A 22,692-nucleotide genomic window follows, 5' to 3' on the forward strand; every position below is an offset into this window, starting at 1 on the left:
CTGTCCTCCAGGATTGTCCTATATTTTGCTGCACTCATTTTACCCTCCACCTTTGCAAGCCTTCCAGGGCTGGCTGCTGAGAAGCATTCCCACAGCATGATGCTGTCACCACTGTGCTTCATAGTAAGGATGGTGTGTCTGTGGTGACGTGTAGTGTTTGATGTCTACAAAGTGTGTCTTGTCTGATGGCCAAAAGCGCCATTTTGATCATTCATGGAGTCTCCCACATGCCCTTTGGTGCTCATCATAAAGGAAATTTAATGAAGGATAGCCCCTTGAGATAAATCATCTCTTTTTCAATGGGGGAGATTTCCCCACTATCTCTTGTACCTCTGTTTTGAGGGGAAAGTGAGTGGCTTGAAAATGAGGGCTAGGGGTAAAAGTTAGAAATAGGGACAGGCCAAGTGGCATAAGTGGAATAAACTGACATATTTAAAACAACATGTGTTCAATGATCATGTGCTCTCCTGACACCAGTAGAAGTGGGTCTGTTAGTTACATTACAATCACTTACGTCAAAAAATTATCTAATATTTTTATGTGTAAGCTGTATGTAATCTTTAGAGGTCTTTGTTAAATGACTTTAAGCACTTTAACAAAACGACAAGCTGTGTAACAGCCACTGGTGTTAGTGCTGAGCTAAGTTTGACTTTCTCTTATCTTTCCAGACTGTATGAATGGTATGGATTACATGAACTAGTCTCTGTGTAAGAAATCAGGTGAGTGTGATTCCAAAATGTGCTAAGCTATTCCTTAAAGCAAGATTTCAACCCATTAAGAAACCTTTACATAAAAAATGGTTTGATTTAATGCTGTTTCAAGGTGAAATCGAGAAATTGCAAATGTTTCATGATTTCTGATTTGCTCTTAACAATAACCATGATTCACATACAGAACATAATCCTGATCCATGTAGCATAGAACTGATTTTGATGTCTATTTAATGCTCATATCTGTAGTTTCATTAAAGTACCATTTTTAAGTGCATGTTTTTAAACACACAGACCTGTTTCAGAAATTATTTCCTTTTTAGCAATGAAGAGTTTGGGGCTAGAGTTAATATTCTTACATGAAACTATATTTTTTCTTTAACCAGCTATTTTTGCACAAGAGCGGCCCTAGTGAGTTTATCTGATCCAGACGGAGACAGATAAAGGAGGCGTTTTAGGCTGACACGTTTGCCCAAAGATTGTCACAGACGCTGGGTTACAATAAGATGTAAACCATTCATTTTGAGAGAAAGAGATGAGTGCTTCTTTTTGCTTTGGATAGAAAAAAATGTAAATGTTTTAAAGTTAGCCAAATGAACCATGTTTCAAAAAAATTACTGCAACACTTGTCTTTATTTGTAAGTAAAATCTACTTTCTGTTATTTCATGAGCCATCTGATATGCTTCATGTTAAACTGCCTGTTTATCTGCAATAATACTGTTTTAGAGTACATGTGATGTAAAATAGTGGACACTTTTTTGTCTCTTTCTGTAGATATGAAACAGGGTGTGATAAATTAAAATAATTCTTTTAAATGCCTGATTGTGAATTTTCTCATCAAAGAATTTTGCTCTTAAGTGGTGAAGTGTTGTTCATGAATAAGTCGGTTCTTCTGTGAGAGCAATGAAAGCCTGCTCTTGTTTGCTAGTTTTCACCATTTAAGATGTTATTTAATGGAATTAAGGGTTGATCTGGGATTATCTTGCAGACTAAATGATGTCTAGATAAGTCATTTAACAAAAAAATGCGTATTTAAATTTGAGGTTCCCCTTTCTCATACGATTTATGCAAAAAAGTTACATTTCTTTTCATTTAAAATTTGCTGATTTCCTTTTCCAGCAGGATTTGGCACCTGCCCACAGTGAAGCCAAAACTACCAGAAGCTTTTGCTGACCGTGGTATTACTGTGTTTGAATGGCCAGAAAACTAGTCTGACCTGAACCCCATAAGGAAACTGGAGAAATCTCAAAAGATAGCTAAGAGACTCCAGACTCAACAACATACAGGTGCATCTCAAAAAATTAGAATATCATGAAAAAGTTAAATATTTTTTGTCACTCTTTCTGAAGGTGAAACCCATATATTATATAGACTTGTTACACATAAGAGTGAAATATTTCAGGCCTTAATTTCTTGAAATGTTGATGATTATGGCTTACAGATAAGAAAACCCAAAATTCCGTGTCTCGGAAAATTAGAATATTACATAAGGTCAATACAAAAACAGGATGTTTTAAACAGAAATGTCAGGCTTATGAAAAGTGTGTTGATTTCTATGCCTTCAATACTCGGTTGGGCCTCTTTTTGCATGAATAACTGCATCAATGCGACGTGGCATGGAGGCGATCAGCCTGTGGCACTGCTCAGGTGTAACAGAAGCCCAGGTTGCTTTGATAGCAGCCTTCAGGTCACTCTTCTAGGTCCTAGAGTCTGGAGGAGTGGAGAGGCACAGAATCAACATTGCTTGAAGTCCAGTGTGAATTTTCCAGTCAGTGATGATTTGGGCTGCCATAGCATCTGCTGGTGTTGGTCCACTGTGTTTTCTGAAATCCACAGGACATTTTAGAGCACTTCATGCTTCCTTCTGCTGACATGCTTTATGGAGATGCTGATTTCATTTTCCAGCAGGACTTGGCACCTGCCCACACTGCCAAAGGTACCAAAAGCTGGTTCAATGACCATGGTGTTGCTGTGCTTGATTGGCCAGCAAACTGGCCTGACCTGAACACCATAGAGAATCTATGGGGTATTGTCAAAAGGAAGATGAGAGACACCAGACCCAACAATGCAGATGACCTGAAGGCTGCTATCAAAGCAACCTGGGCTTCCTTTACACCTGAGCAGTGCCACAGGCTGATCGCCTCCATGCCACACTGCATTGATGCAGTAATTCATGCAAAAGGAGGCTCAACCGAGTATTGAAGGCATAGAAATCAACATACTTTTCATAAGCCTGACATTTCTGTTCAAAATATCCTTTTTTTATTGATCTTATGCAATACTGTAATTTTCTGAGACACAGAATTTTGGGTTTTCTTATCTGTAAGCCATAATCATCAACATTTCAAGAAATGAAGGCTTGAAATACTTCACTCTGTGTGTAATGAGTCTATATAATATATAGGTTTCACTTTCAGAAAAGAGTGACAAAAAATATTTAACTTTTTCATGATATTCTAATTTTTTGAGATGCACCTGTAGATCAGCCGAGAGCTGCTATCAGCCTTGAAAGATTTCATAAAAGCAGCAATATTAAGTGCACGAGGAGCCTACGTCCCCCTGATGAAAATGAACAACACTCCAGACATCAGACAAGACAACCCAGTTTACAGCATTAAAAAAATCAAATAATTTATTTCTGTGTTCTTTTTCCACATTAAATAAAAGCTATTGGACATTTCCAGATCAAAATCAAGAGAGGGGACGGGGAGGAGGGACAGGGGGAACAGAAATCAGACATGCAAAAACACCTTTTGCTCTCCCCTTTTGCACACTTCATGGATGGCGGTGGAGGCGGTGCACGCCGCCCCAAAAAGACTGCAGGAAGCCCCTTGGGTTGCTTGCTTGCTTGCTTTTAGTTGCACAGCCAAGAAAAACATCCATCTGACCAACAAAATTGGTTTCTGGGGGAATTAATGATTGTAACACTCGAAATGAAGGCTGGCAGATGTCACCCCGGGTGAAACAGAGAAGTGGGGTTGTTATTAGAATGAGTTTTTTTAGATCGCACGCTGACATCCAGGGTGAAGACAAAAAAACTGCTTCTGACATCTGTGAACACTGCACTGGCATGTCAAGTCAAAACTTATTCCAAATGCATTGTCAGAGAGAAAAACTAAGCAACACCACAAGCCATGGCAAAAAAACTGATAGAAGATGACGAAGCCCTTCAGTGTGGGATCTGAACAGAGCTCTTTTGGCTTTTCGTGACAGGCTGTAATGCCCAGAAAATTCACACAACTGCCAGAGTTCACAGAGGGAGGAGGAAACAGCCTTTTCCTTTACAATCTAAAACACCTGGAACAAAACAGGTTAATTTCAAATGTGTTACACATCCTCTTCTTTCAGTAGTTGGCGTTTAAAGTAAGATAAGCCGGGGGAGGAAGGGGGCACAGATGAGACAAAATGAGTGTCCAACACATGGACCGAAGATTGAAACCTTCAAAATAAACAGGTGGAGCTAACACAGGGAGATAAATGAATATAAACAGTGTCAGATGAACAGAGAAGTTTGTATTTCAGGGCCTAGAGCAGTTTAAAAACTGCTTATAATCCTGATATCACCTCTGAATGGGCTAAAGTAGCACAGAAACTTAAAATAAACATCAAATCTGTTAAATCAACCCAATCCGCCCACTTCCCAACAGATGATTCACAAAAAAACAAACATGCTCTCAAAATATCCAATGAATAGAACAACACTCGTATACAAATCTGAAAAAAACAAAAAAGTCATATGATCCATTGCTCTGAATGCGTAGACACAAACTTGCATACACAGGCTGTTAGGTGGGTGGCAACTCTGTAAACATCTACTCTCCCTTTCTTTCAGCTCCTGGGATCAGCAGAGGGGAGACAAACCCAAAACATCTGACTACCATAGATGTTTGCTGCAGAGTTTAGTGTGTTTTCAAGTCAAGTTTTTGTTGTTTTTTGGCAGTTCTTTTCAGTGCTTTCTTCTCTGAATGTTGCAGGGAAATGAAAGCACACCAACGTCCAATTGCATAATTTGAGAATCTGCTAGGAAAATGATGCTTTAAGTTACATTTACGTCATGTGATGGTTGTTTTTCTACTTCCCCTCACAACTACCTATCATTTTAAACTCTACCTTACATTGTGGAAAGCCAAAAAAGTGTGATTTGTTTCTTCCTGTTGACCTTATAAGGCTAGAGCAAAACACAGCACCTCAAGGGCTCTGATTATTCCTGTACGAGACCTCTGAAATGAAAGTCTAGAAAGGATCCACACCGTTGCCAAAACACACGGGACACATTCACACGTGCACAAACACACTGCAGCAATTTCCAAAGAAGTGCATCTGACCTTTGTTCATTTTTACTTCAAAAAGACAAAATAAAGAGGCTAAAGGAAACTGTTGTCGCCATATTCAGTGTATGGGGTGCAGGTATATCGCTTTCCAGGCTGGAGATCTTTAAAATGTTAGTGAGGTTGGTTGTGCATCGAGTTTAGGGCACCAAGGGAAGTGCATTGTGGACTCAGCCGCCGTGGAGCAGCGTGAGGTCATACAGGTGTCTGAATAAACAGAAAGCGAACACAAGAATAAAATATAATCTGCTAAGAATACTTGTCTATTTTCCTTTTTCATCAAGAGATAAACACTCACACACACGCACGCATTCACAGCATACTCAAAAACGGGAATCCAGCATATGAAAAAAATTCGACCAGACCAGAAGTGAGCCGAGGCTGCCGCCTTCAAAGGGGGTGTGGTCTCTGCAGTTGTGGCTGGTAGTGCAGCTGGATTGAGTGGCACTTTTAAAGAGGAGAATAATCTGAAAGGAGTGACACGTTTGACCACAAGATCATTGGCAAGGAGTCTCTAGGTTTCTGAGAATTTGGGGGATTTTGCAGCAGCTGGCAGTGCATTTGGAAAAATAACAAAAAGTCCCAGAGGGTGTGGTGATGAGAAATTTAGTGAGGGACACTGAAGCAAGAGGGGCAAAGTTTGAGGCCAAAATGGAGTGATTTCGATCAGCTGCTCTGCACCAACAGGATTGCACCAAACACAGGAAGGGGGTTAGCTTTAGACTGGGTTATTTAGCACGCACACGTCATACTCTTTCTCACATTAAAATAAATGCATGCATATCTTTACAGGCTTCAGTCCTGGAGGCTGAGGCAGGTGATGGAAAACATGACAGAATGGGAAACAAAAACGGCAGTGTTCGCACTCTCTCGTAGTGAAACCAAGCACGCCACACACACATGCACACAAAACAAAAACCAGGCCACACACTCGTTTTCCAGGAGAAAATAAAACAAAAACATGAGGCGGTACAAACACGCAGTCATACTATAGCTTTTCCACCAACCGTCCAAGGTTAAAAAAGAAACACAAAAATAAACTCCACAAATATTTTTCTTCCCAGTCTGTTTTCACCGCCCTGCTTCCTTGTTTGTGTTTTAAGTCTGTTTGTGTCCTGTGTTCTGCACCAGGATTCGCTGCGCTGCCGTGTCCTCACTTGAGCTGCCTCACTCTTCACGTCCTGATAGATGTGGCATCCAAGGTCAAAAAGGTTAACCCAAGGTCATCCCAGAGACCACGCTCACTTGCCCCCATGCCTCCCCACAGGAAATATGAGGGGATGCTTTATGAAAACATCAGCTGGGATGTTGGTCCAGTTCTGCCTAAACAACTCTTGTTCAGAGGTCGAGGACAAAAACAGGGCGTGTCTGCATGTCCATGTGCATACTCCTTATGTTTGAACACAGGTGTGTGTTTGTGAGGGTGTGTGGACTGTGTGTATATAAGAGTGAAATGACCAGGGCAGAGCTGAGGCCGTCAAGCTGATAGTGTACGAGGTGAACAGCACTGGCTGTCCTGTTTCCTCTCCCCCTGTCCCCTCTTCGTTCCTCTAGCGGAGCCACAGTTTGAGCCGCAGCGCGTCCACTCCATTCAGGTAGTATCTGAACAGCCGCTTGTCTCTGACAAAACCCAAGTTCTCGTACAGCTTCAGGGCTGATTTGTTGGTGATTTCAGTCTCCAATACAACCTGAGAACACAGACAGAAACATTTTAATACGAGAATTAAGATCAGTTCTATACATCCAGAGACACATTTGATTGCTGCTGACTCTAATAGCAGTTTGGCATGTTTATATCATACAATATAGGTTCTTTGTAGATGACGTCAAGTCACAGCAGAGAACTCTAGAAGTGGGGCAAGTGATTTCTGCATAGAGAGAGGCCATCAAAGTAACACACGTTGTGCTGTTTAGGACCATACCAGGCTTTAAAAGTGTAAAAATAAAGACATTCCTGAGCTACCTTTGTGTCCTAAATGTAGTGTCATATTCAGGCAAAAAAAAAATGTTTGAAAGCTCACAGATAAATGGCAGAAGCCTCAGTCTGAAGCCTGGATGAGTGGAGTCACACCCCACTCAAGTATGGTCCATTCCCACAAATTGGTCCTGTTTGCTTCAGTACAGTTTGTCACGGTTTAGCACATAAACTCTGATCTTGACTGTACTTCCTCAGCTGACGTCCGCCCAGCCTCGCTCCCTGTGACGGGAAATCACTGAAAATTTCAAGCGATGCGGATGTTTTGGCTGGCTCTGGATTTGGTAACAGTTTGGCTTTCTAAATATGGACTAAATAGCATGGAGGACAGATAACTGGCACTCAAATAGGATGTAGCTACCATGATTCAAATTTTAGGGCCTTTTCGTAGAACAGGTTAATTTGTGTACGGCACATCATTACTATTGTCTGATTAACAGTACATCACGGTTACCATTAAACACACTCACAACAAAACAAGGATTTGTTATATGCTACAGATGCACAGCTAGCCCCTTAGCTCTGTAAAAGACTCTTCAAGACTTTTGTCACCCTTCATCTGACTGGACAGAGCTAGAAACTAGGAGGTCTGCAGGAGTAATTTGTGATATTGATCACATCCATGCCAGGTCAATCTGTGAAACTGGTAAAATTCACTTTTTATGGAAAGTGAAGTGATCATATTCAATGTATGAAAAACATTTTCTTATAACAGCAGTATACAGATCCATTTAGAGGCTAAACATACAAACTGTTCTCTGTTCCCATTCATTTCAGAAGGTTTTTTTTACTTTCTGCCCCTCATCTGGCATTCATGCCCCATCTGGATCATGTGACAGCAAACAACCTATTAAAAGTTTGATTATCAGGGTGACAATGGCCTAGTGCAGCTTTTCCCAAACTTCAGTATGCTGTGGCCCAAAATTCTCATATTGACCAAACCCTCATGCATCCATAACATGAGATTCAAAGTAAAATCAACTGAAATGACTTCAAACTTCCAGTATGGGACTCCACAAACTCTTTTCAAGTAACGTTACGTCCACAAAATCAAAAATAAATCCTTAGAATCTGGAAGTGAGTGGACTAGTAGAGTATTTCATTGAGTGTTACTAGTTAATCCAACACCAATTAAACCATGACACTGATACAACGACAAAAAGGCTGCATGTGGGCGCTGGTTTAGCTTGGTTGGTAGAGCAGGTGCCCATACACGTGTTCTCAAAACAAGTCCCAGTCTCTATGCTGTCTCTCTACTAATATGTTCTGTAGCTGTCCTGTCATAATAAAGGCAAAAAAAGCCCCAAAATAATCTTGGGAAAAATGGAAAATAAATTGGAAAAAAAGTTGCATATAAATTTAATAATCTGGCTTAGATTTTTTTCTGTTCTGGGAATTCTACCAAATATTAAGTTGAGGACCAGTATTTTATGATTATTTAAAACGTGGATGTCTAGTTTTGAAATTATCCTTATAGGTTTTATTTACTGTGAATAACCTCTCCCAGGCCACCTGAAGTACCTCCAGGGACCACAGCCCACATTTTGGGGAGCACTGGCCTAGTAAATAGATTATTCTCCATGCACAAGTGCTAAAGTCCTTCAAGCAGGCCACCATATACCAGAAGATCAGGGTTGGGTATCATTTACTAGTGCAAAATCGATGATTTTTAAAAAGGTGCCAGCGCCTTAACAGTGCATGAATTGATACTTTGTGTTAGAAAAGTCGGCAGCTAAATAAAAGCTGCCTCGGTGTCATGGATAATTCAGAAATAAAGATGCCAATATAACCTAAGTAAAGGAAACTAGTGCAACTTCTTCACATTACATATTTTGTGCCTTTCCTTTGGAATGATGGGGAATGTGGTGGGGCAGCAGGGTATCGAAGTGAACCACTGAAATCTATCTTGTATTTCAGTATGGTAGGTATCAGATCAGTTGGTCCCAGTACTATGTTGGTACCGGATTTCGACACTCATGCCTACAGAAGATGAGGATTTTTCTCTGATTCCAATTTTGCCGGTCATGATTCAGAATCAATTTTAAAATCAAACTGATTCCTGATTGAAAACACAACCTCTTTATAAACAAAACAAAAAAGAGAGAGAAAGGCTAATTTCAGCATCTACTCCAGTCTGCTGTGCACTAAGGAGTTGTAAATTAACTATCACTTGGCTTTAAAAACTTAAATATAATGTGTAAATACAGTGAAGAAAACCATAAAAACAAACAACTTTTATTATTGCTTCAACTCTAAAATACTTTAATATAAATAAAATGTGTGGTCATAAGGAAGACAAGTATTTATCTCACTGTGAAAAGAATTACAATCATGCATCTCTAGCCTTCACCGTTGACAGTGCTGTTGGAGAGCAGGTGTTATGGTTCCACAATTGACCATGTAAACTGGTGACTTTTACCTACCTTAAAAAAACAGAGCATTTACTTTTATATCCAAAATACTCATGGCAGCAGTGTTGTTAATTTCATTGACTAAAACCATGAATAAAAATGTTCGTCGACAGCGTTTTTTTCCATGACAAAAATTAATTTAAGACTAACAAAAATGATTCTTTGATGACTAGAACTGACAAAAAGAAAGTTTAGTTTAGACTAAAATATAATGTAGTTTTTGTCTGATATTCAAAATCCATGGTATTTCTCCACTGTGGGTAAATCTGTCAAAAAAACAAAGCAGCTGTATCTATTCTGCCTCTCAGCTGTAGAAAGCAGGGACCCCAGGTTTGGCAGAGTGTATAGAACACACTCACATGATTTGATACCAGATTTACACAATAAAATACATGCTTGGACTAAAGTGAAGACAAAAATGTGAGTTTTTTTATGGACTAAAACTAGACGAAAGTGTTTTGAGTGTTCGTCGACTAAAACTAGACTAACACTAAAAAGGACAGAAATGACTAAAAGTGACTAAAACTAAAATGCATTTCATTTAAAGACTAAAACTAAGACTAAAATTAAAAATGGCTTGCCAAAATTAACACTGCTTGGGAGATAAGAATTTAATCAAAAGCCAAACACAGGGGCTCTGGAATTTCTGGACATCTGTTGTTATGACAACCTCAGATTAATTCGACATATAGTCACCAGTTAACATGGTCACTTATTAAACCATAACACTGGTCTTTCACATCTAACAGACATTAGATCCTGCCATTTTTACTGGCACAGAGCTAGCGCTGCTAATGCTAACAGCCACACTGCTGAATCTGTACAGCAGGGAAAGAGACAGTGTGATGGGAAAATCCAAGCAGTGAGGCTGCTAGTCTCTCAGTTGTGCTGTTAAAAATGTACTCAAGATGAAATAAAGTACATTTAAAAATACCGATTTCAGGTCAATCTGAATCGATTCAGAATTCTTTAAAATATTAATATTTGCGATTCTGATGTTAATCGATTTACCAGCAACTCTAGTGGCCAAGGTTTAAGTCATGCTTATTCTCTCCTTGACTTCCTACTCTACCCTTTCTTGTCTAACAAAGACAAAAAAAGCTTCTTAAGTTTCATTATGTATCCAGAAAAGGGTCTAAATAAATGTATTTCTGCATTTAGCACTAGAGTAAGTTTCTGTAAGAGAAAAAAGAAGACATACTCAACACCACAGCTCCAGACTTGTCTAAGTGGTACAAGTAGTAACTTGGTGTGTCTTGTTAGCTAACAAGATACTTACTGATACTTCAAAGAGTCAGACAGCTTTTGAACATAATTAGACTCGATGGCTACCCGTGAGGTGAATAACTTCTCATGTACGGTTTCTTCAGGCAGCTATTTTAAGTAAAAATACCTGTATTGAGTAAGCTGCTCATGCTGAGTCCTCCACAATGTTTGTATTCTACACCTATGTGTCTTGCACCTTAGACTGAGCTGAGCAATCAGTTTCCCTCTGCTATCAGGCTTTATGCTGCAGTAAGCCAACTATAACATTGAGCAGGCATTTTTCTCTTGTAGTGCTGGTGGGAATAGCGCTGTCCACAACAGAACAATATAAATGATGGCTTTGTCCTGGAGTGGTAAGAAGTGGACATATCATGATCTTGAAGCAGCTAAAGAAGGGCACACACTACAAGATAATCAGGCTGTATTTGAGCTTGCCCCCCCCCCCCACTAAAGAAAGCGAAGGTCTTTTTGTTAGATTTTCCTGTGATGTGAGGTATGTTAGGAGTTGTTTTGCCAGCCCATTATGCTTAGAAGACAGTCAAGCATGCTACGGTATTAAGGCACCTTCAATATTTATGATCAGAAATCCTGTTGTGTGGATGAAACACAGGGGAGAGTGTTCTCTCTGTGGTCACAAGGAGACAGAACGATAGCTAATCAGGAAGCAGGCTGGCTGAAGAAGGAAGTGCAGCAACACAGCCATGGCAATGATAATAAAGGTGAAACAATGCTAAACAGACGTCAGAAAGACCAATTCTTTGATTGTGGCAACAACAAGGGTGTTAATCCATGTCCTGTAAAAAAACACAACCAAACAACAAGGAAGGGCATTGGACAGAAACTGCAATCACAGTGAATGTAGGAGGAAGCTAACAGCTAGCTGTATTTAGCTTGTTTACCCTAAAGATGTATTTGAATGCCTAAACTTTGACTTTTGAGACTGGAGACTCTGGTTGATGGTGGATGAATCTGTCATCATTTGTCATTATTTGTAATCACGTGTGGGGTCTTACACATTTTCAAACTTAGACTTTGAACTATAATGCACGTTCAGCTCATAATATTGACATTTCCCTCCTCAATGACACTTCAGAAGCTAATCCAACATTAAATGGTTGGGGGGAATGCTAGAGAGATAGGGAAAGCTAGTACAGTATAGATTTTCCTCTGGCATTGACAAAGCGTAAATATATGTGGTAGAGCTGCTGAAAAGTAAATAATGAGTATTATAAAACAGCAAAAACTTCATTCTACTCATATTCAAGTATGTGTTGTTTGCTTTATGTTGAATATGGTCTTTACAAGAGATCATTTTCAGTAACAATTTGTCTGGAATGACAGGAACACTTCGTGCCTGTACACCAATATATTTCAATCTGTGGAAGTCTGATTTAAAGATGGTCTTAGCAGACTAGACCAAAACTAAGACTTACCAATAATATATCTTTGATGACAAAAACTCTGAAGAAAAGTAAGTTTAGTTTTTGTAAAATAGACTAAATGAGACTAAAATGTATTTTAGTTTATGCTGGACATTACAAATCCATGACATGAGTGCGCACAAGCTGGTAGATAGGGTGAATCTGTAGTCTTTCAGCTGTGGAAAGCAGGGATACCAACACACAAGTATGATTTGGAACCAGAATCAGGCAGAAAATACAAAAACATTATGACTTTTTTTGGACTAAAATTGGACTGAAATGTTTCTGAGATTTGAAAACTAGACTAAAACTACACAGGATAGAAATGACTAAAATGTGACTAATACTCAAAGGCATTTCAATCTAATGGCAAAGACTAAATCTAAAACAGCTGTCAGGATCAACACTGGATCAGATGTTTTACCAGTTATCACAACATACCTAAACACCTTTACTATTAGCCTTATATGGGGTAATTAAATGGCACTATTTGACACAACACCAAAAGCTTCCATATCATGATACGGCCCATTTTACCCAGAAAGTGCAGAGGGGACGGTGACAATGCATCTTAGTGACAGTGCCATAACAATGCTCCACTGTCATTACACCTTCAGACATTCATAGTGACGCTAGCAAAGTAAACAAACATCACCATTTGCAAGTATTAAGCTAGCATTTGACTTGCTTGTGGTTTAGTTGCCATTCATGGTTTGAACCACTTAGTCCCATTCACCAACAGTCTAATAATGTCTGACATAGGGGGGCAGATGTCCTAGTGGTTTAAGGTCGCCCCATGTATGCAGGCGGTCCAGGTTCAAGTCCAGCCTGTGGTTACCTTCACCCACTCTCCGATCCCTGTTTCTGAATCTATCCACTGTCATCCTCTATAAATAAATGTATAAAGCCCCCAAAACTCTGAAGAAAAGTGCCTGATGCATCTGAAACTAGATCTCTGAGCAAGAGCTAAACAACAATCCTTTAACCTTAGCTAGCATGCCAACTTTTATAACTAAACTACATTAAACTCACTCACCAATTTAATATTATTCTACCCTATGGGGGTATTTCGAGCACGTAGCCGATTCTTAACACCACTCCTGATACTATTGCCCAAAGCTTCCGTTACATAAGTCAGCCCTTTCAGGATGACAGTGTCATCTATTTTGGACAACTCTGATATGGAATTTGGAGAATCAACTAGCTTTTCCACCATTGTCCTTGTGTTTTCCATGACTAGAGTAGTCGTTTTCCAGGTTTTCACAGATATGGGAACCCTGACATTGTTATTGGGTTTACTTTCTCAGGGTTCCTACACACTTTTAAAAATTAAAGACTTCTTAAAACCTGGACTGAGGAACATTAATGTCACTTTTTGCATAGTAAATTGTACAAAAAGACATGAGATTTCTCAGTACACTGGACCAGGAATAAATTTGCTGATTTAATGAACTGTTAGGAAATGTCGAATGGAATTATGCTAAAGACATCTTTGGGGTTACAAACACCCAACTTTGATCAATTCTGGCCCATTTACTGCCTCGTTTCTATCAATGTACTGTATATTGATATCTATCAGAACACATTTTTGGTGCTGAGCTGATTCTAAACAGTTCTGACTATTAAAATGCAGAATAGTACTTTTCGTCAGGGAAGACCTGTTAAAATAAGAGAGGGCTGCAAGAATCTTTAAATGGGCAACCTGGTAGCCCAGATGTTACAGGTCGTTTCCACCAAGTGGTCCGGCACAGTTCGGTGCGGAACGGCACGCATTTTTTTGCGTTTCCATAGAGCAAAAGTTGGAAAGGGTCCGAAAAAAAACGACCCGTACCGTCTCACTTTTTGGCACCCTTCCGTAGGGGTACCAATCTTACCTATCCGTACCAAGAAGGTGGAGCTACACACACAACAATAGGGGCTGCACTGATGTCACGTCAGTACGTGACTCAGCTGCTCGCCTCTGGGCTTCAAAACACAGAAGTCTGCACTGTGAGGAGCAGGCGAAAATGGGATACAAACGGACTAATATCTGCCTAAATGGGAAATATCTGGACTCGACGGAGATCCAAACTGTTTCCTAGTCTATGGATATTGATATCTGGCCACATATCAAGTTTCCTAACGTTTATCTGGACCTGATTTTAAGTACACAAAGCAGAGCCCAAAGGCTTACATCAGCCTGATCCATCCACGATGGATGAGAAACTAAATTAATGCTTAATTTTTGTGAATACAAAGCCTTAGAACAGTTCATTCTCTTCTGTAACCAGCTATTAATCTACTTCTTACTTTAGGTAACCTGTGAAAACATCGCTCTGTGGTTGTTGAATATGGTTGTAAAACTTCAGGCTGCAAACTATTTTAAAACGAGATCAGTGCACCCCGGATTTCTGACTTAATCTAGTTTGATTTTAACACCAGCTGAACTTTTCCTTTACTTTTAATGCAGCAAATTCTCACAGTACAGCTCTAAACTTTCATATTTTGTCCTATAAACTGTTCTAGACTAGATATATTCACATATTAACATAGCGTTATGACTCAAACCATCTCTGTACACATATTCCATCAGCGGACTGACAGCTGTTAACATCATTAAAATGTTATTTTTTAAAAAAGCACTTTGAGTTGAAATAAAGCTGTTTACTGCTTATTCCCTACTGATTTCTGGAGGAACATGATTGTATAAGGTTTCCTTGAAATTAAAGATTGGATAAGGCTATGTCTTTCCTAAAGTGCCTGCTGAAATTTAAGACCTCATACGGGTAAAAATCAGACATTTTAAGACTCTTTAAGGCCTTAAATTTCAAATGGGCAATTCAAAACTATTCTAGAAAATCACTTAACAACAATAAACCAATCGATTCCACAAAATAAATGCCAAAGAGAATCTAACTTTATCCAAAAACATGATAAATTCCTTGCTTAGTTGAGTATGTATGACAAACATTGGACATGTTTAACTTCCATTCCTCCAAAGAAAAGCTTTAGTATCCTCCCCTCTATTCTGAGCAGGTTTCACAGTCCATTCATTGCAGTGCCTTCAGTTACATATTTTTTGTCATTAGTGTGTCATTACAGCATCATATAGCTACAGGAGTGGTGGTTGAGCTGTTTTTATTAGTCTGCCTTTAAAGCAGGTCTGATTCCTTGCTATTACTGGGTAATGCACTTACAAGCAAATAAATCACTTTTACCATGTAGACAAACCAGTTCTGTCTGTCTGTAATGAGGGTAGTAGATTTTAGACTGTGTTAACCTGATAAACTATTGGTGTATTTTCTTTCACTGCAGAGTTTGGAGCTTGCTGAAAAAAAAAACATTTCTACAAAAGCCTGTGCCTGGTACGTGCTTCTTCTTTGTGTCAAAAAAAAGAACAATTTTTGTGGTGAATTAGTTCTTTGGTGGTCTAAGTGGTCTAAGGTGCTAAGGCGGGTTCGAATCCGGCCTGTGGCCCTTTACCGCATGCCTTACCCCACTCTCTCCCCCATTTTCTGACTCTATCCACTGCCCTCCTCTATCAAATAAAGGCATGAATAGCAAAAAAAAAAATCTTAAAAAAAAAGACTGGTGTGAGTTTACTACCAAATCTCATTTCCACCTCAAATATTTGGAGATTTCAAATTATTTCCAAACCTTCAGTGTGAGAGGAGCGATGACTGAGTCCATTCAGGAAAAGGAAGAGTAAGTGAATCATTTTTAGAAGAGGGGAGATGGTGAAAGGCTCTGAGGAGCTGACAATCAAATCAAGGTTATGACTATATGAGATATGTGAAGGGCAAACTGAGAAATGTGGGCCTTGAAATACAAGCAGCCTTATTTCTTTTTGGTTTGATTCTTTCTCTCTGAGGCACAAGATTTGAAGTAGAAGTAGGTCTGACTTTTGGCTAACAAAGAACTAAAAGAGTGCTTTATTGCTACCCTTTTCACATGTTGTGTTATGAATCAAGCATTTTTTTCAATTGGTTTTGTGGTTTCTATTTCGTTTCCTCTCAAAGACCAGCCATTACTCTCCTGATGGCATGAATTCAGTGACTGAATACTCTGGCACACATAGTCCAAATGTGTGCCAATGTCAGGCGTACAGCCCATGTATGTTGGCATTAACCCCTCAGTGTGCGTCAGATTTTTCTCTTGATGCAACATAAAACATAACTTAGAAATAATCTCGTCTTACCTCGTCACAATCACCCTCCACCATGGCATAGATGGCCTTCTTCACCAGATTAGTACCTGTCAGAGGGAAGTCAAAGTCAGCCAGTAACAAAACATCCACATTTGAGAAAATGACATCCTGGTTTTTCTATTTTTACTGTTTAAAACCTGTTAGTATTAGAAAAGCAAAAGGTACAGTGTTATACCTGGACTCAGGCTGCATAACTTATCTAAATTTAGCATTTGCATAAAGAGATTTGGCTTTCAAAAAAAGCAGAAAAGACGCTGTTGGCTCAGTATAAAAGCAAAAGACTACTCTGTACAAGACATGCAGAGTCCACATCTCACCGATGCTTTTCCTTCTGTGTTTCGAGTCCACGGCCAGCATGGCAATGTAGCCACGACGGAACATCTTCTTGTGCATGTCAAGCTTACATACGATGGCTCCAACACACTCCTGCTCCACCATGGCCTGTGACAAACACAGATAACAGTGTAGGCACTGAAAGCCTGGTACGAGCTCTGCTGTCACCCTGCCTGTTCTGCTGGCTCTGTGAGCTGACCTCTGACTTTTATTTCAAGACACTTCCTCTTGTGTCACATGCAGCGTTCAAGACAAATTGGAATTGGGAAGTTTATGACCGTGAGGCTCAGGGATAAACAAAGAAGAAACAACAAACACAGGCTGAACACTGGAGGAATAAGAGGAAACAACTACTTAAAGGTCTTTGGTCTTGCCTGAAAAATGACTTTTTAACTAAGCTTGCTCTTATATGGCCGACTGTGACTTGACAACAGATCCTTTCATGAGTAATGTCCTAAAAGTGATATTATCATGCCAGTTAAACTTTAGACTAAAATCCCAAAAACTAATCATGTTGAAGACTTTGACAGACAATTATCATTAAGCTGAAAATGACAACACAAACTCCAAAACAAAGTGCTGTCAGTGTGACATTACCATATTTATGTGTGTTTATCTTCAGCAGGTATCTACTCAATGTGACTGTCTTTGAAACATACTGACAGGTGAAAGCATGCAGTCACACCCAACCCAGCTGATGGTATGCAGCCTCAGGACAACTGAAGTCCATAGGCAACAACAAGAGTGGCTCCCTTAATTATTTTTGAATGAATAAACTAAGTTAAAGAGGGACTAAAGTGCTGTTCTCCATGGCATCAATGTGACACTCACCAGAAAGCAGAGCTGCGGCCAGTTGTGGATGAAGTACCTGTACGTGTAAATTGAATAAGGCTCAGATAAGTCCTTGGTGATCAGTCTCATGATCCACGGCATCTGCAGCTCGGACTCATAGCGGACATATCGGATGCCGTGGCTCTCCTCCTCCACACGGCCGGGAGAGCCGCTCAGGTCGAGCCGGGCCAGCTCAGCGGCCGGCGGCTGCTGCTGTTGCGGGTCGGCAGGGCTGTCCTCACCGCCGGGCCCGGCAGCCTCCGTCGGCTCGTCGTTGGACAGTCTCGGGGGCTCCGTGTGGTCAAACTCATTTTTCCCTTCGTCCTCGGGGTGGCTGTGGGCCGCGTCAGTTCTTGAGAAGCCCGGCATCCCGTTCATGCTATTGTTAACCAGGGGAGAGAGACTGCCGTTTTTGGAGAAGGGGCTGTGGCCTTCATGTTGGCAATGCTCACTATTGTTTCTGACGGCTGGAGCCTCCTCGTTGCTGCCGCTGCTGCAGCTGTCACAGTTGTCCACGGACGGTCTCGGATTGTCAGGCCGGTTTCCTGTGTGTTCATGGCTGTCAGTGTCCTCTGTGGGGCTCGCCAAGCCGTTTAGCTGCTGCTGCTCTCGGGCTTGCATTTTGAGGTGCAGCGCCGCCGGGCTAGCTCGAGCTAGCATGTTCTTCTGTTTCTTCTGAACCGACGAATTGACCTCGTTTACAGGTTGAGACTTCTTCCCTATATCGGCGGGTACACGGTCCTCCCTGTAGCAGGCCGGCTTTGCGTCTCCCCCCGCCGGATCCGTGCTCCCAGCCCCGGGGAAAGAAGGAATTTCAGCCGGGGATGAAGACAGTGCGCTACTAGGCCCAGGCGGCACTGTGGCCATCCCACCGCATTAAGGTGGAGATTCACGCTTGGAAAACGTCGAACACAGTCTCATCAACAAAGCGAAGGCATAAACAACCAAAACACAACAAAGTTAATCGAATATTACATTAATCCACGGCTTTTTGAGGCGTTAACGTATCCGCTCGCGACGATAGTCGCTGCTTTCTCCTCGATTTCCCTGCTGCCGGAAAGTGCTGTCGCAGCAAACGCCATTGCAACAGCAGGCAGAGACGTTTTACGACAGTGGTGTAACGAATGACTGAGGCAGAGGCAGAGACCAAAACACCAAACTAGTGGGCAGTTTCATACTGTTAGCAGAAAGCTTGAACCTTCTCGTTTTGGCTTTTAGTGCTTATGTGTTTTACTAATTAATTGACCCCTTTTTAAATGTAGTGAAGTAAAAAACTTACCCTTAAACATACTTAAAGACACACATGCCAATACTTTAAAATAGCGGTATGACTACCTGAAAATGGTTGGGGATCCATATTCTCAGGCTATTTTACTTGGCACCTCCTCAGTTACTACTATGGCTGGGAAATTAACCAACACTTCGATTAAATTCAAATATATATACCTACTGAAATGTTTAAATCACAGAAGTTGCTAAACTTTTTGACCTAACTGTTAAAAAAAAGTTTCATGTTTTTTTTTTTGCAGCAGCAGCAGCAGCAGCCGCAGAGATGTTATGTTCTACATGCCATGCAAACACTGAAGCATATTTTTTCCCCTCCGGAATAGTTTGCAAAAATCTTAATTTTCAAATTTCGTAAATGTTTCTCCTACTTAAAATGAGAATGGCACATTACAAAAATTTACATTGCATCAACATGAGTCAAAATAATTGCAGTTAGATAAAAAAAAAAGTTCAGTCCCAGTTTGAATTATACTTTCAACAAGGCTTAAATCAGTAAATTTACTGCTGTGACCAAAGTAGATACGCAATTTATCCTGATTCATGCATCATGTTATGACAGTCTTACATATACAGTATATGTACCTGGCCTACAGGTAAAAACTGGTTATATTTAATCTATCTAATATTGTGTAGGTTGTGATATAAAATGATTTGTCACTTGTGTTTGTTGAAAAATGCAGAGAATTCAAAAGTGCACATAAAAGCTTGAGTAACTTGAGTAAATGTAACTTGTTACTTTCAACCTCTGAGTAAAGGTGATGCTCATTCTCACAAAGAAAATATTTTAATTGTTTAGTTGTGAAGAGTTCAGGAGTTATTTTATGCCTTCATAAGCTGTTTCCTGTATTGTATTGATAAAAAAAAAATGTACACAAAGGACTTGAAAACTGTCCTTACATGAAAATAGTAGGTGAAATAACTGCAGCCTGATTGGAAAAGAAGGGAATATTCTCCGGTGACTTTTGCAGTGATATGGCAAGTTTTGAATCCCCTTATCAGTTTCCAAATTAAAATAAAAAAAGGAAATACTCATTAAAAGTTTGGTTTGTCATACCTTGCATTTTGCAGCCAAACATACATAAATCATATTATCAATGTGTTTTAAATTCTAAATTGGACCAGTCTAATTTTAACTGCCTCACAAGGACTGCTGCAATTGTCATCAGAGAAGTCAAACTGAAAAGTTGACAGCCCACTTGTCTTATCCACTTTCTGACCAGCAGAGGGAGCCAAGCGATTTCATTCAGGTTTCTTTGTCTTTTGCAACACTACTGCCGATTCTCCACTAGGAGTCGCCAGTAGACCATTTTCCTCTGCCCCTCTGAGTCATTGTGCTGGATGGTCTCCTTCCAAATCAGTTTTTACATGTTTGCTTTAAGGCATGGTAGTTTTTCTATGATGATATCAAGGCTGTCAGACTTAGTACTTTACACAAATTATGATACTGGGATTCATTTTTAACAGGGGAAGCCAAATTTGTCAGAAACCATTTTTTCATTTCTCTTCACTGTGAGTGGTATGACATAATTTCTTGACTATAACAGGGTATTATAAAGTTTCAACTAAATTACTTTTTCTACACCAAGACACAACAGAAATATTAACTCAATGCAATTGAAAGCAATGTATCCAACATTACAGGCTAAATGGATTAACATCTTTAATTTTTATAGACAAATACTTGCTTTGTATTTGTGTTATAACTGTGGTTATGGGACATTTACAGCATTAAGGTGTCTATTAAAAAACAAATACATCAGTGAAACTACAGAAAAATTAACAAACTGTAAAATTCATCTTTACGCAGATGATACAACATTATACCCCTCAGCACCCTCACACAGTGCAGCTTTGTCTCAGTTACAGTCTGACTCTAACTGATCTTAAACTAGTGCTCAACCCCACTAAGAACAAATGAATGATTTTCTGAAGGCACAGCACCGACCACCTTGATGCCACCTCATTCACAATAAATAATGTAAAAATTGAATGTTTTCAACAATTCAAGGATTTGGGTATCTAGCCAGATAAAGATCTGTCTTTTAAGGCACACATTTCAAATTTAATGAGGAAAGAAAGCCTGCAACTTGATTTTCTTTACAGGAATAAATCCTGCCTGTCAATGAGAAACCGAAAAAAAAGAGTGTCCAGTTTTAGATTATGGAGACATCCTCTATACACATGCAAAGCCACTGGATGTCATACAGTGCCTATATTCACCACCTTTGATGTTTTACCCTTCCAGTGATTTTATACATCAATTTATTTTTGCTTTATTGATCAAAAAAATGACAAAAATCTCTTTCATGTCAATGTGAAAACAGATTTCAACAAAGTAATGTCTATTGAATAAAAATATGTAATGTAAAATAAATGACTGCATAATATGGCCTGATCTAGGCAGATTTACACGTGTGCAATATTCCTTCTATTTCTTGATGATGGATTTATCTGGACTCCGGGGAATCTTGGAATTTTTTTTTTACATCCATCTGCTGACTTATACTTTTCAAAAACCTTTTCTCTGAGTTGCTTGGAGTGTTCTTTTGTCTTCATCGTGTAATGGTAGCCAAGAATACTGATTACCCAGGTACTGAACCTTTCCAGATACAGGTGTCTTTATACTAAAGTCACCTGAGACACATCCACTGCACTTAGGTGATCCCTGCTTCACTAACTGTGAGACCACTGAATTAGTCACTTTAAACGGGTTGAATATTTATGCAATCACTTATTTTTCTTTACATATTTTTATTTAATTGGCATAACTGTGTAGAAATCTGTTTTCACCTTGACATTATAGAGACTTTTTTGTAATTTTTTGGGCCAAAAAGCCAAATTATATGGAGCATGATTTATCTATAAAATCAATAAAACATGTAAACATGCAAGGGGGTTAATACTTTTCAAAGGTACTGTATATTAAAATGTTCTTTGCTTTATTACTGGTGATGGATTTCATACTCATCATCGTGACTTGTACCGCTCTGTAGGCTGGCGCTTGTTAGGTCGGTGCAACAAGAGCTAAAAAATCAGCACATACACTGTTTATTTACAGATTATTCATGGGTACACTCCCTCTTTACCTGACTTCACTTCTGTCTACCAACACATATGACCAGATCTCAGAACTGGATCACTTTAAAAACACCGATGTTGAGGAGTGGATGGAGTAGGACCACTTTTAGTGTTGCTGCACTAATTATGTGGAACAATTTCCAAATGAGAGATTTCCTTCTCTAGTTTTTTATATAGCATTTTTAAAGAGGTTGCATTTGAACAAAATAAGGAAAATAATTGAAACTGCTTGAGGATGTTTAATTAACCAGGGCATGGGTTTAAAAGTATTTATACAGTATGAGTTTATAACTGTATTTACAATTATTTTAACCATGTTGTGCATGTTTTTCTTATTTTGTCTTTAAGTGAATAGCTGCGGGGCATCCCTGGAAAAGACTGCAGCCTCAGAGGGATCTCCCAGCTAAAAGAAAAGAAGAATAAGAGGGTAAGAACTGTCCAATTAGCAGCGATCTTCATCCACAGGAACATTTTAAAATGTGAATATTACAACTAAAAGATTCATTTGTATTATTTTAGTTTTTCTTTCTCTTGCTGCCAAGTGTGCTTCATTCTCCTTTAAATCTTGAGTGCTTTCTATTAGAGGATGGAAATGATGGCAAATACTCAGACTTATTTAAAAAACTCTGTTGTTTCTGTTAGATTTGACCCAAAATACCAGTCAGAAACAAATGAATCAGCCTAACCTAAGAGCAGACTTGTGCTCATGCAGGTTAATCTGCAGGATGATGTAGAACATTCTAGGTGGCAGTGTTACTCTACTGCGTCTACAAGGTTCAAATTTAAAATACATTGTCTCAACTTTGAAGGTTACAGAGCTGCATTACTCCCTCAAACAGTGGTTCTGTTTTAGTGGGTTGAGACC

General features: G+C 39.5%; 1 protein-coding gene across 1 annotated transcript; it reads right to left on the reverse strand.

Moving 5' to 3' along the window:
- Positions 1–3,316: 3,316 nt before the first annotated feature.
- Positions 3,317–18,560, reverse strand: naa30 (N-alpha-acetyltransferase 30, NatC catalytic subunit). Its single transcript, XM_041805344.1, has 4 exons — positions 17,463–18,560; positions 16,616–16,739; positions 16,290–16,345; positions 3,317–6,727 (listed from the first exon to the last, which is right to left on the reverse strand). The coding sequence occupies exons 1-4, from the start codon at positions 18,327–18,329 to the stop codon at positions 6,590–6,592; spliced, it is 1,185 nt and encodes a 394-aa protein (XP_041661278.1). The 5' UTR covers positions 18,330–18,560; the 3' UTR covers positions 3,317–6,589.
- Between the last annotated feature and the right edge of the window lie 4,132 nt (positions 18,561–22,692).

Source organism: Cheilinus undulatus, linkage group 14 (assembly GCF_018320785.1).
Source record: "Cheilinus undulatus linkage group 14, ASM1832078v1, whole genome shotgun sequence".
NCBI lineage: Eukaryota > Metazoa > Chordata > Actinopteri > Labriformes > Labridae > Cheilinus > Cheilinus undulatus.

Bases quoted from the DNA above. Each gene is read 5' to 3' on its own strand.
- naa30 (XM_041805344.1), bottom strand. From the start codon at position 18,329: ATGGCCACAGTGCCGCCTGGGCCTAGTAGCGCACTGTCTTCATCCCCG. The intron at 16,740-17,462 runs GTGAGTGTCACA...TGTTTGTCACAG, and splicing joins GGCCGCAGCTCTGCTTTCTG to GCCATGGTGGAGCAGGAGTG. The intron at 6,728-16,289 runs GTAAGACGAGAT...CTGTGTTCTCAG, and splicing joins TGGAGGGTGATTGTGACGAG to GTTGTATTGGAGACTGAAAT.